Source organism: Camarhynchus parvulus, chromosome 6, assembly GCF_901933205.1.
Source record: "Camarhynchus parvulus chromosome 6, STF_HiC, whole genome shotgun sequence".
NCBI lineage: Eukaryota > Metazoa > Chordata > Aves > Passeriformes > Thraupidae > Camarhynchus > Camarhynchus parvulus.
The window spans coordinates 621015-633640 of NC_044576.1; the positions used below are offsets into that span (position 1 = coordinate 621015).

Sequence of the window (12626 nt, forward strand, 5' to 3'; positions counted from 1 at the left end):
GGCATCCCCCCGACACGGCTGGGGCAGCACGGGGTCCCAGCAGGGATGGGGGTGTCACAGGAAATCCTGGCACCCAAACTCATTCATTTTATGTTCAGGTGAGGCTGCTGCCAGCCAGCAGTGGGGGGCCAGCGTTTGGGCAGCAGAACCCAGCTCATGGGGACAGATCCATGCGGGATCTGGGCCGTACGAGTGGCTCAGGGTGGGATGGAGAGGTGGAGAAGGGATCGGGGATGGAGACAGAGGTGGGAATAGAGCCTGGGGATTTTGCAGTCACCCTGAGAGACGTCAAGGCTGAATCCCTAGTGCTGAAAATATCAACAAGTCCCTTAACCTGATTTGGAAATCCAAGCCCCAGGAGTGGAAGAGGAAGCGGCCCGAGGTTCCCCGCAGCCCCGCCGGCGCGGCGAGGCCGCTTGGCTCCTGCCATTGCCGTCTGTGAGCGCAGGCACGTCCCGGGGAAGGGAGCCAGGGTCCCCAGCCACATGGCAGAGCAAGTCCAACCAGCTGGGGAGGCGGCTCCTAGTTCCACACGTGGCGCCGGCAGTGCGTGACGGCCTGGGGAGGGATGCGGATGGCACTGGGATGCAGGGACCGCCAGCACAGCGCCCTGGGACACGGGGAGGGGACACAGCTGTCACTTACATTGCACTCCACCGCCGTGGCCATGTTCTTGCACCAGTACTGCGGGCCCCAGATGCAGGGGGCTGAGCCCAGGAGATCCTCCTTGCCTGAGTTGCAGGCTCTGATTTTCTGCATTGCGAAGGAAAAGGGTGGGAGGGAGAGGAAGGAAACCCCCATATGAGGAGTCTCTGACCCTCTCCCAGCCCACAGGCTGGGACAAAGGAGGCCCATCTTGGCCCGGGCTGCCCCAGGGGTGAGGGCACTTACAGTGCAGACGAAGGTGGGGTCCATCATCTGCACGAAGAGCCGCACGGCCGCCGGCTCGTACTGCAGCACCAGCGCCTGGCACTGGGAGGGAGAGAGGGGTGAGCCCGGCAGCGGGGTCAGGGGAGGTTTTCTTGGCTTGGGCGTGCCCCCTCAGCTCACCTTGCTGGTCAGCGGCATGGGCAGCATGGCACAGCCCTTCTCCAGCACCTCACCCAGCTCCTCCAGCGTCTCGTTCTTGAGCAGCTCGTTGTCCAAGTAGGTGACAACGATCTGGCAGACGTTGCAGAAGGCGCCGGCGCTCACTGCCAGCTGCTCCAGGGATTCAGCCCCTGGAGGACACGGCTGTCAGCACCCAGAGGAGGGGACACCCCCCTGCCCGGGCTCGGGGTGCCAGCTCACCGGGCCGGGTGTCCCCGAGGCGGGGGCAGCAGCGCATCAGGGCGCACACGGCCGCGGGGTCGGTGGCCTCCAGCAGCATGGTCACCACAGCCTTGCCGTAGGAGTTGACGAAGTCCTTGCACTGCCCGATGACGCCGTGGGGCAGCATGTAGCACACCTTCTCCATGTCGTTCACCAGCTGCTCCTGCCGGCACAAGGCAGAAGAGGGGGAGCTCCTTGCTGCCCCTTGGCCCCCTGTGCCAACCCCCAGCCCACAGCTTTGGGGCTCACCTCTGTCACGTTGTTCTCCAGCAGGCCCTCCACTGTCTTCACAGTGAACTGGCACACGTCACACAGCGGAGTGCTCCCCACCCTGTCCTGTGGGGACAAGGGGGTGGGACACATGCTGAGCCCCCCCAGTGTCACAGACATGCGTCTGAAAAATCCTCTCCTCAGGATTTTTTCTCCTGAGAAGTTGAGAGGCCTCAGGAACAAAATGTAAACAGTGATTATCTGCTGCTGTGGAATGCAACAGGTGCATCTGTGATTGGTCTCACATGGTTGTTTCTAATTAATGGCCAATCACAGCCCAGCTGTCGGACTGTCTCGGTCAGTCACAAGCCTTTGTTATTCATTCTTTTTCTATTCTTAGCTGGCCTTCTGATGAAATCCTTTCTTCTATTCTTTTAGTATAATTTTAATATAATATATATCATCAAATAATACATCGAGCCTTCTGAAACATGGAGTCAACATTCTCGTCTCTTCCCTCATCCTAAGACCCCTGTGAACACCATCACACCCCAGAGCCACCCTCATCCTGTCCCACCATCATCCCCCACGTAAGGCATTCCCCAAGTAAGGCATTGCCCACGTAAGGCATTCCCCACCTCGGATAAATGGTGCTTGAGGATATAAAATACTAAATGAGGCTCCCCCTCTACAGTGTTTGGATTTCAAGGAGCACAGCAGAATTGCAGGGGTCCCCACTCACCCCCAGCATGCTCAGGACCTGCATCACCCTCTCAGTGAGCAGCGTGTGGAGCGGCAGTGCCGAGTTGGAGGTGCAGAGTCCCAGCTGGCCACACAGCTCCGATGGGTCCTGGGGAGAGAGACATCCCAAATCAGGCGGGCTTTGGCCCCCAGGAGGGGAATTTCAGCACATCAGGGCACGGATCTCACTTACCTCAGCCTGCTACCGGTGGAGGGGCCAGAAAATGGCAAGAAAAAATGAAAACAAAATGTGATTGCAGCAGTTGCAAGGCAGAGAGGAGGGGGAAAAAATTTTAATATTCTGTAGGAATATTAGGCGGTGAGTTGAAGAAAATAAAAGGATCATTTGCTGATGATGGTCGCTGGGTACCAGCTGGTACCCAGTGACCCCTGGGGTGCCCTCAGCCTCTTACCAGGTAGTGCAGGAGCTGGGCAGCCGTGTCCGTGTACTCGGCCAGGGAGCGCTGGCACTGCGGGAGGGAGGCACAGCGTCAGCGCCAGCGCCCGGCCTGGCACACTGCCCGGGCTGCCGGGAGACGCTGCCATCCAGGGGGACACGGCACACCATCCCCGGGAGTGCCCAGGGGCAGGCTGGGCACGGCTCTCCGTAGGTGGGACGTGACATACACACGTGATTGGGGTGCAAGAAGAAAAATGTTCATATATTCTGCATGCTCTTTATATATTCTGCATGCTCTTTATATAGTCTGCATGTTATTTATATATTCTGCATATTCTTTATATACTCTGCATGTTCTTTATATAGTCTGCATGTTATTTATATATTCTGCATGTTATTTATATATTCTGCATGTTATTTATATAGTCTGCATGTTATTTATATATTCTGCATGGTCTTTATATATTCTGCATATTCTTTATATACTCTGCATGTTCTTTATATAGTCTGCATGTTCTTTATATATTCTGCATATTCTTTATATATTCTGCAGGTTTTTAATATATTCTGCATGGTCTTTATATAGTCTGCATGTTCTTTATATACTCTGCATGTTCTTTTATATATATTCTTAATATATTAATATATATATCCTTAATATAGAAAAGTTATATATTTTATATTAATATATATATATTTATATAGTAAGAATATATATTATATTCTTTATATATTCTGCATTTTTTATATATAAAATTTATATATTTTTATATATATTTTTATAATTTATTTATTTTCTTATATATATAAAATATTATATATATAAGAATATTAATAATTTTTATTTTTATATATTTATTATAATATATATATATTCATATATTAGAATATTATATATAAAAGAATATATATATTCTTTATATATATAAATATATATTTTTATATATAAATGAATATAAATTTTTATGTATTCTTAATAAAGAATATATATATTTATATATTCTTAATAAAACATGATTTTAAGTTATTGACTGTATATATAACTATATATACATATAACATGCAGAATAAAAAACTTTTTCTTTCTTTCCAAGAAGAAAAAAGTTTTTTATTCTGCATGTTCTTTATATATTCTTAATAAAGTTTATATATTCTTAATATATAAATATAAATATATAAATATATATATATATTCTTATATATTCTTAATATATAATTTTTATATATTCTATATATCGATAAATATATTTATATTATCGATATATACTATTATATATATTATAATATTCTTATATATGTGTAAGAATTTTCTTATAAGAATGTTATGTATGTAAGAATATATATTCTTTATATATTCTTAATAAAGAATATATATATTTTATATATTCTTAATAAAGCATGATTTTAAGTTGTTAACTGTATTAACTATATATATAACTATATATATACTGTGCAGAATAAAAACCTTTTTTTTTCTAAGAAGAAAAGGTTTTTATTCTCCATGTTATTTATATATTCTTAATAATGTTTATATAGTCTTAATATATAAACTGTATATATTTATATATATAAATATATAAATACATTCATATATATTCCTATATATATAAGAATATTATATATAATAATATATATTCTTTATACATTCTTAATAAAGAATATATATTCTTTATATATTCCTAATAAAGCATGATTTTAAGTTATTAACTGTATTAACTATATATATTAACATGCAGAATAAAACCTTTTTTTTTCTCCAAGAATAACAAAAGCTTTTTATTCTGCATGTTCTTTATATATTCTTAATAGAGTTTATATATTCTTAATATATAAACTTCATATATTTTATATATATAAAATATATTTAGATATTTAGGTGTATTCTTATATATATAAGAATATTCTTATATATATAGGAATATTATATATAAGAATATATATTCTTTATATATTCTTAATAAAGGATACACATATATTTATATATTTATATATTTATATATTTATATATAAATATATTTATATATCTATATTTTATTAATAAATATATATTTATAGATATATATTTATGAATATATATTATAAAGAATATATATTAATAGTATATATTTATATATTTATGTATATTTTCATATATTCTTAATAAAGAGTATCAATAACTGCATTAAGTATATATAAAACTATATATATCATGCAGAATAAAAAACTTCTTTTTTTTCCAAGAAGAAAAAATATTTTTATTCTGCCTGTTCTCCAGTTCATATACTCTTAACAAAGCGTGATCTTGAGTCATTAACTACATCACAATAACTTACTATACTCATTGGTGCAAAGCAATTAGCGTCAATATAATTGACAAAAGTTTTACAGACCTTTAATAAGGCGCATATACACATCTACTTATGCACGTAGCTTAGAGAAATTTTCATGTATCTTTTCTATGCTGAAGGCTTTGTCTTCTTCCTTGCTATGGATACTTGAAAATTATCATTATTATTTTTCTATTAACTCAGCTTTGCTTTCAGGCCAGCTGCCAGCCCTTCCATAGGACAGGGCTTGGAGCAGCCTGGCACAGCGGGACGTGTCGCTGCCCATGGAGGGGTGAGGTTGTCCTTGAGACCCCTCCCAGCCCCATCCCGCTGTTATCCCCTGCTGGCCGCTCACCTGCCGTGCCAGGAGGGGTGGCAGGCTCTGGCAGAGCCGCTTGGCGTGTGCCACCAGCGCCCAGCTGAAGGCAGAGTTGGTGCCCAGCGCCTCCTGCACGGCCCTGGCCAGCTGCAGGCAGTCCCCGCACGCCTCCTCCGTCTCCTGCAGGGCGACAAGGACACCTTGGGACCCTGGAGGAATGCGCCCTCCTGTTGGGGAGTGACAAAACTGTCCTCTGTCCCCTCAGAAAGGAAAGAAGCCCAGAAGTTTCTCTCCTCAACCAGATAAAAAGACACCTCATAGGACTTAAGGACAGCCAACTCGATAGAAGCCAAAAAACCACACCTGGGCAATTTACTAGAAAAAGAAGAGAACAAAGAAACCAATCGCTTTTGTGAGGTGTTTTACCAGGAGCAAGAATCTCCTGCACCTGGCTCGGTTTTTCTCTGTAAGGAGTTTGTTATTTTGCCTTTTGTTAAAACCTTTTTGTTTCCAGAAAGGTTTTAATAAAAGGCAAAATAACAAACTCCTTACAGAGAAAATTCTGCAACAGAAGCCACCCTGCTGGTTTTATGCCTCCAAAGGTAGCTGAGCTATCTTGGGTGTGAAATAGACCTCCAAGGGCTTATCAGACCTGGCTCGAGAGGCAACTATTACTGTACCTCACGAAATAAAATCCAACCTGCATTTGCAGGGCTGGGATTTAAACACTGGCTGTAATTTGGGGCACCACTCTGACCAGCATCTCTCATTTCCCTCCTGCATCCTGAAATATCCCCCCGCCAAACTGGCAGCACTGCCAGCCAGAAATCATTTCAGCTCTGCAGAAATTTTAGGAGCTTTCTCTAATTTTTGTTGAGTAGGGGATACTTTTAATGGGATTCTCACCCCCAAGCAGCATTAGGATGCTGGCACAGATTGTCCAGAGAAGCTGTGGCTGCACCATTCCTGGAAGTGTCCAAGGCCAGCTTGGAGCACCCTGGACATGTTCCTGCCCGTGGCAGGGGTTTGGAATGAGGTGACCTGTAAGGTCCCTTCCCACCCAAACCATCCCATGGCTCCATGACCAGCACCACCCCTGCCTGTGCCACGGTACCTGGGCCTCGCCGTGAGGCAGATCCTGGGGATGGAGCAGGAGGGGCACGTTGGCCATGAAGGGGGCAATGAGGTCAGCAAAGTCCTGGCTGGGGCCTGTGGCAGCTGCTGGTGGCTGCTGGAACTTCAGGGTCCCCGTGGAGGCTCTGTCCCGGCGCTGGCACAGCCTGATGGTCCCACACACCACCTTGGGGTCCGACTGGGGAGCAGAGGAGAGGGCTGGGGGCTTGAGGCTGCACCTCCTCCATCACATCCAGCCCACACCCACCCACACCCCGTGGGTCATTTTCCTGTGGGAATCCACAAAATCAGAGGGGTTTGGGAAAGCTGCAAAAGGCAGGCCTCAGAGACAGCAGAAGCAGTAGCCATGAGATTGGTCAGCAGAAAAATTATTTAAACTGTAGAAAAGCAAGGACAAATAGAACAATGGTCTGTGTATTAATGCTTGTCTAGAATAACTCTCTAAGCTACAGAAAAGTTTATCTAATGAGATATTAGGAAGTTCGAAGCTTAATTATGTAGCTCTGTGCATTGTGTTTTAATGCTTACAAGCAGGTATTGTATTCAAAATAAGCAAGCAATGTTTAACCAAAGGTACCTGTGCTTATAGTGATTGGATAGAACTACTGTCAATGTGCTTTTGCTTTGTGTGATTGGTCAAAAAACTTATAAAGTGAGTTGTAACATTGAGTTCTTGGTCTGTTCCCTGTGATGTGAGCTGCTGGCATCTTCCCATTGTCATAACCATGTAATGAGGCTGATGCTGGAAAATAAAACAGCTCAAGGCACGTTCCCCAGCAGTCCCGTCCCATTTGTGATTTGTGCAGAGCCCCCGACCAGTGATAATTTCCCTCTCCATCTCATCCTTCAGATGGTTTGTCCCAGGCTCCAGGAGCATCCTTGGCTCTGCAAGCCCCCAGGACATCCCAAAGTGTGGGAAAACCCAAACCTGGGGCTCCCCTTGCCCTACCAGCACTTGCTTGCCCAGCTGGACAAGGACGAGGATGCCCGTGTCCACCATCCTCTTGCACTTGACAGACCAGTCCTGGAAGGGCAGGTACTGGCATCTCTTATCCAAGAACAGCCTCAGCTTCTCCTGGGTGACAGAGAGAGAGGTCAGAGCCTCGGTGGGGTTGGAAGGGGAGGAACACCAGCCCCGATCCCCTTCCCACTGGGACCCACCTCAGTGCGGTTGTCCTGCAGGATCTTGCCCACCACAGAGACTGCCACCTGGCACAGGTGACAGGGGATCCCCTTCTGCTGAGAGAGAGGGGACAGGTCAGGATGTTGTCACGGCACCCAGACCCTCCCCAGATCCCAGTCCTCCACCCCAAAACCACCCCAGGGCACCCATTGGCTTCTGCAGGCATGTGTAGCCACATTTCCCTTCCCAGAGAAAAGCAAGGCACAATTCTTCCCAAAAATATTTCTGGGTTTCACATTCTCTGAACATCAGAGAAAGGCAAAACACAACTCTTATCATTTGCTGTGCCTGTGTTTGTGCAAAAGTAGAATGCAATATGGAGATTGTTTACCCAAAGTCATGGTGTCAGGGCCAAGAGTGTGTGTGTGTGTCAGGACTGTTGGGTGACAGTCACAAGATTCAGTGCAGTGTGTGCAGGGTTGAGTTTTAGATGTATAGAATAATATAGTATAATAAAATAATTAATGTATAGAGTAGTGTAGAATAATGTAGTATAATAAAATAATGAATGTATAGAATAGGGTAGTATAGAATAATATAGTATAATAAAATAATTAATGTATAGAGTAGGGTAGTATAGAATAATATAGTATAATAAAATAATTAATGTATAGAATAGTGTAGAATAGAACAATGTAGTATAATAAAATCATTAATGAATTAATGTATAGAATAGTGTAGTATAGAACAGTGTAGTATAGAATAGTGTAGTATAATAAAATGTAGATGTATAGAATAATATAGAATAATAAAGTAATTAATTAGCCTTCTGTTATCCATGGAGGCAGATGCATCATTCTCTCCCCTCGCTGAGGCCATCACAGCATTGCTATAGACACGGATGCTGGGGTGGGCAGGGGGGGATTCTCTTTCCATCTCCGTGTTTGGGGCAGATGGGCGTCACTCCCGCAGCCCCCCGCATTCCCTGCTCCCAGCCCCGGTCCCACACATTCCCCGCTCCCATCCCGGTTACCCCCAGTGCCCGGTCCCACGCCGTGAGCCGGCAGAGCTCCAGCGCCCCGCACTTGGCCGCGGTGGCCGCGTCCCGGCACCAGTGCTCCGGCCGCTCGCTGCACTCGTGGAGGGGGCTGGCCCCGGCTGTGGGAGGGGAGAGAGCGCTGTCAGGCCGCAAGGCGTCTCAAACGAGCGACGCTTAATCACCCTCCTGCTCTGATTCCACCTCAGTCCCAAAGCCGTGGAGGGGGGAAGGGGGTGTTTAATTTATAATTTTTTTTAAGGTCGGTTGTGCCAGTGTTGAAGATTGCAATGCAAGATGTTTTCCATTACCGTCTGTATGGCAGATTACCTTTGTCAAGTTTGCCCTATCTCTCTCTTTGAGTGACCACAATCACACCTCCCTCGAGAGGGGACATTGCTGATAACAGACTATTGAATGTCACTGCATGGCTGATAAGAACTATAACATCCCATTGTGAGATGCTCCGCCCAGAGGGAGGAGCCAAGCATTGCTACCCAGATATAATCCAGAGGTTTTTGAGACACCAGCACGGCTTTCTCCACGGGATTTCCCAGAGGAACAGCAGCTGCCTCTTCTTCCACTGGATCTCCAGAGGAAGAATACATCCTTCTCTACAGAACCCCTTGCTCCAACAGAACCACACCTGATACTTCAGAGGACTGCAGCCACATTTCCAATGGGACTGCCACAAACACCCTGACCCATAGGGTGTCAGGTTGGGTTCTGACTCTGGCAGTGTTGTTCTGGTGGACTGCATTGTTTATTTTATTCTTTTTATTTCTTCCCTATTAAAGAACTGTTATTTCCTGCTCCCATATTTTTGCCTGAGAGACCCTTAATTTAAAGTTTATAGCAATTCGGAGGGGTGGGCAGGGTTTACATTCTCCGTTTCAGGGGAGGCTCCTGCCTTCCTTAGCAGACTCCTGTCTTTCCAAACCAAGACAGCCAGGCTGCCAGCTTTTCCAATGGGATATCTGCCACAGGGTCAGAAGCAAAGGGAATTTGGGGCTCATCCTCAGCCTCTCAGCGCCCTCTGACACGCCGCGGAGGCGGGTGCTGATAAAAGCAGCAATAAAACTTGCAAAACGGGCAAACCCGGCGCGCCGGCGCTCAGCCCCGCACGGCAGCCGGATAATCACGCCACGGCTCCCGGCAACGATTGAGCAACGCCACTTTTGGTAAGGTTCCTTTGGTTTGATTTCCACCCCACGACAGCGTTTTGTGCTGGCTGTAAATGCCCGGCCTGGCCCGCCCCGGCAGCGCGGTGGCGTGGCGCAAGAGCGGCGCTCTAATTGTCACCTTGGTGTGTCAGGACTCATCCCGGACGGAGCGAGGGTTTGTCCGCACCGGGAGCTGTGCCCACCCAGGATGCGGCTGGCGAGGAGGCGGCGAGAAGGCACAAGCCAAGCCCTTCGCCGCTTTGCTTTGGCCGGGAGCTGCTCCGGGAATTTGGGGACAGAGGGACAGACAGACAGACCCTGCTGCAGAGCTTTAAGCAAAGCACAGCCCTCCCCGCTCCGAGCATTTGCATCCTGCTTTTATCCCCCAGCCCTGTGTGTGATTTTGCACAGCAGGGATACAGCCAAAGGCAGAAACTGCTCCTTCCACCCAATCCTGCTCTTATCGGGTTTCTCCCCAAAAGCCTCTTTCCCTGCGTGCTGTATTTTGGCAACGCCTCCAGCTCATCCATGAAACGGCAGCGTGAGGTGCCCAGGGCCACCCTGCAAAGTCCTGGGGGCTGTGGGGAGAGGGGTCCAAGCCCCCCACACCATCCCCGCCTGCCCCAGGAGCGCTGCCGAGTGCCGGGAGCTGTTTCAGCCCCGATTTCCCCATCGGGCTGTCACTGGGGCAGGCGGGCCCCGGGGCAGGGCGAGTCCCCCCGGGTTCCCAGGCTTCCCACACACCCGTGCCGCGCTCGCCCCATCAGCTCAGAGGGATATATTTATGTTTTTCAGCCCCGGCCCCAGCATCAGGGCAAACAGGAATGGCAAGTCAGCGGAGGCATTAAGGGGCAGCACCAAAACCAAGGAGGCGGGAGACACAACAACCCCACAGCTTTTTTCTGAGCTGGTCCTCCCGCAGCATCTCTCACGGAGCTGTGTTGGAGCCCGAGGTGGGGTCGAGAGGGTCTAAAAGACACGGGTGGTTTGGTTCTGCGCATTCCTGGCTCGCAGAGGTCCTCAGCTCGGCACTTACTGCTCACCCTGCTCAAGCTGAAGGTCAAGCAGCAAGTCCTGGGCCAGAAAGTAATTAGGACTAATCATAACACCCGGCAGCTGAGAGCAGGGGGAGCTTGCCCAGGTGGAAAGCACCGCCACGGGGTAAGCAACTGGGGCAGCTGGTGTCCCGTGAGCTCTCCTACACGTCCCAAAGCCCTGCTGGAGCCACCTCATGCTGCCAGGCACACAGGCAGCAGCGTTATTAAATGATGCCATTTTGGACAAAGGAGCAAGGCAGGGATGCTCCAGTTGCAGGTCAGCCACGTCTGCCCTATTGCTGCCTGCCAGGCCCGGGGGATGGGGTGGGCTTCGCTCAGGGGGGATCCAGCAGCGAGCTCCAGCTGTGGCAGGGCTGTGCTGGCGCTCCTCGGAGCGCCCCGGCCGAGCCGGCAGAGCCTGGTGAGCCGGTTGTGATGTAAACCCCGGGGGTGGGTGGCAGCGTGGGCCCCAGCGCCCCAATTCCCGGCCTGGCGCACGCCCCTGTTGCACCAAGAACCATAAATAGGCTTTTCCCAGCTCCCAAACCCTTCTTTCTCTCCGAGGCTCGCAGGGTCCCCGGTGCCGCGGCACCCCCGTGCCGAGCCCCGCCGGCTCCCGGGGCGGGCGGCACCGCAGGGCTCGGACGTGCCGAGCGCAGGTGAACTTTCCTGCTCTGCCTGTTGCCGGCTGGAACATCCAGACACGTCCTCCCCAGCCCGGGTCATGTGTGTGCACCCACAAAACCCGGGCACGTCACACTGGGGGAGCCCAGTTGGGCCAAGCCTGGGCTAACTGGGATGCAAGGGGGTTTGCTTGCCACAGCAGAGCTCATCTAATTCCGGGGGAGATTTCCCCAGGAAGCAGTAAGGAGCAGGGGTTGGGAGCAGGCCCTCCCCAGCTTGGTTCCTGGCGATGGGCAGGGGATGGATGACTGAGGAAGGCAGCAGAGGTTTGCCTGCAGGAGGATTCGCTCACAGACACCCAAGTGCCGACACGGGGAGGGCTCCTGAGGTGAGTAGAGAATATCACCCCATCACCCTTCCCAGAGCTCAGCAAGCCAACAACCTCTGTTGCCATCTGCCAGCAGAGCCAGCTTCCTGCCTCCTGCATCTCCTGTGAGGACCCTGAGGACAAGGGCAGCTTCATGGCCACACTGTTGTGACAACCAAGTGGCTTCCCCCAGCTCACACAGCAGCACTCAGGCCCCAAACCAAAGGCAGAGAGAGCAGCCCTTCTCCTCCACTCTGTCACAGCTCCCCTCCTTCCACGCCCCAGCACACCACCAGCTGTGCCTGAATCCCAGAGAAGGGAGGGAACAAACCCCTTTTGCCCTCAGATCACCTTCAAAGGCACAAGTTCCAGCTCTCACCTCCAGGTGGGCAGCACAGACAGCAGTGCCACCTGCCCCAGCTCTCCTCTGCCCAACTCCAACACCAGAGGAAGCACATTATGGAGGTTAGCCCCCAAAGCTGGGAACAGTTTTGGGATTCAGCAGGGTTTTCTGGGCTGTCCACATCCTACCTACCTCCAGGCCTGGCCTTACCTTGGTAGGAGCCCAGGCACACAGAAATGATCAGCACCAAGCCACTCCATTTGCTCTCCATGCCGCTCCTAAGAGTCCTCAGTGGCTGGTTCCTCTCCTATGCTGCTCCCAGACTGAGGAATCTTGGATGGGCTGGGAGAAGCAGTGAGAATCCACACCTACGCAGGGCAATTACCACACCCCTCATTTTATGCCTTGATTATAAAATCATCACCAGGGAGGGAGGGAGGGACCAGAGGCAGGCAGGTACTCCCAGGAGGTCAGAAGCAGCTGCTCAGCACTAACCTGGCTGCACAGGGTGG

General features: G+C 49.0%; 1 protein-coding gene across 1 annotated transcript; it reads right to left on the reverse strand.

The window, feature by feature from the left end:
* Positions 1 to 144: 144 nt before the first annotated feature.
* Positions 145 to 12589, reverse strand: LOC115905256 (prosaposin-like). The gene is made up of 14 exons (XM_030951444.1): positions 12325 to 12589; positions 8578 to 8702; positions 7583 to 7657; positions 7371 to 7496; positions 6402 to 6599; positions 5324 to 5467; positions 2676 to 2732; positions 2264 to 2371; positions 1561 to 1647; positions 1291 to 1474; positions 1051 to 1220; positions 892 to 972; positions 646 to 753; positions 145 to 558 (listed from the first exon to the last, which is right to left on the reverse strand). The coding sequence occupies exons 1-14, from the start codon at positions 12383 to 12385 to the stop codon at positions 523 to 525; spliced, it is 1560 nt and encodes a 519-aa protein (XP_030807304.1). The 5' UTR covers positions 12386 to 12589; the 3' UTR covers positions 145 to 522.
* Between the last annotated feature and the right edge of the window lie 37 nt (positions 12590 to 12626).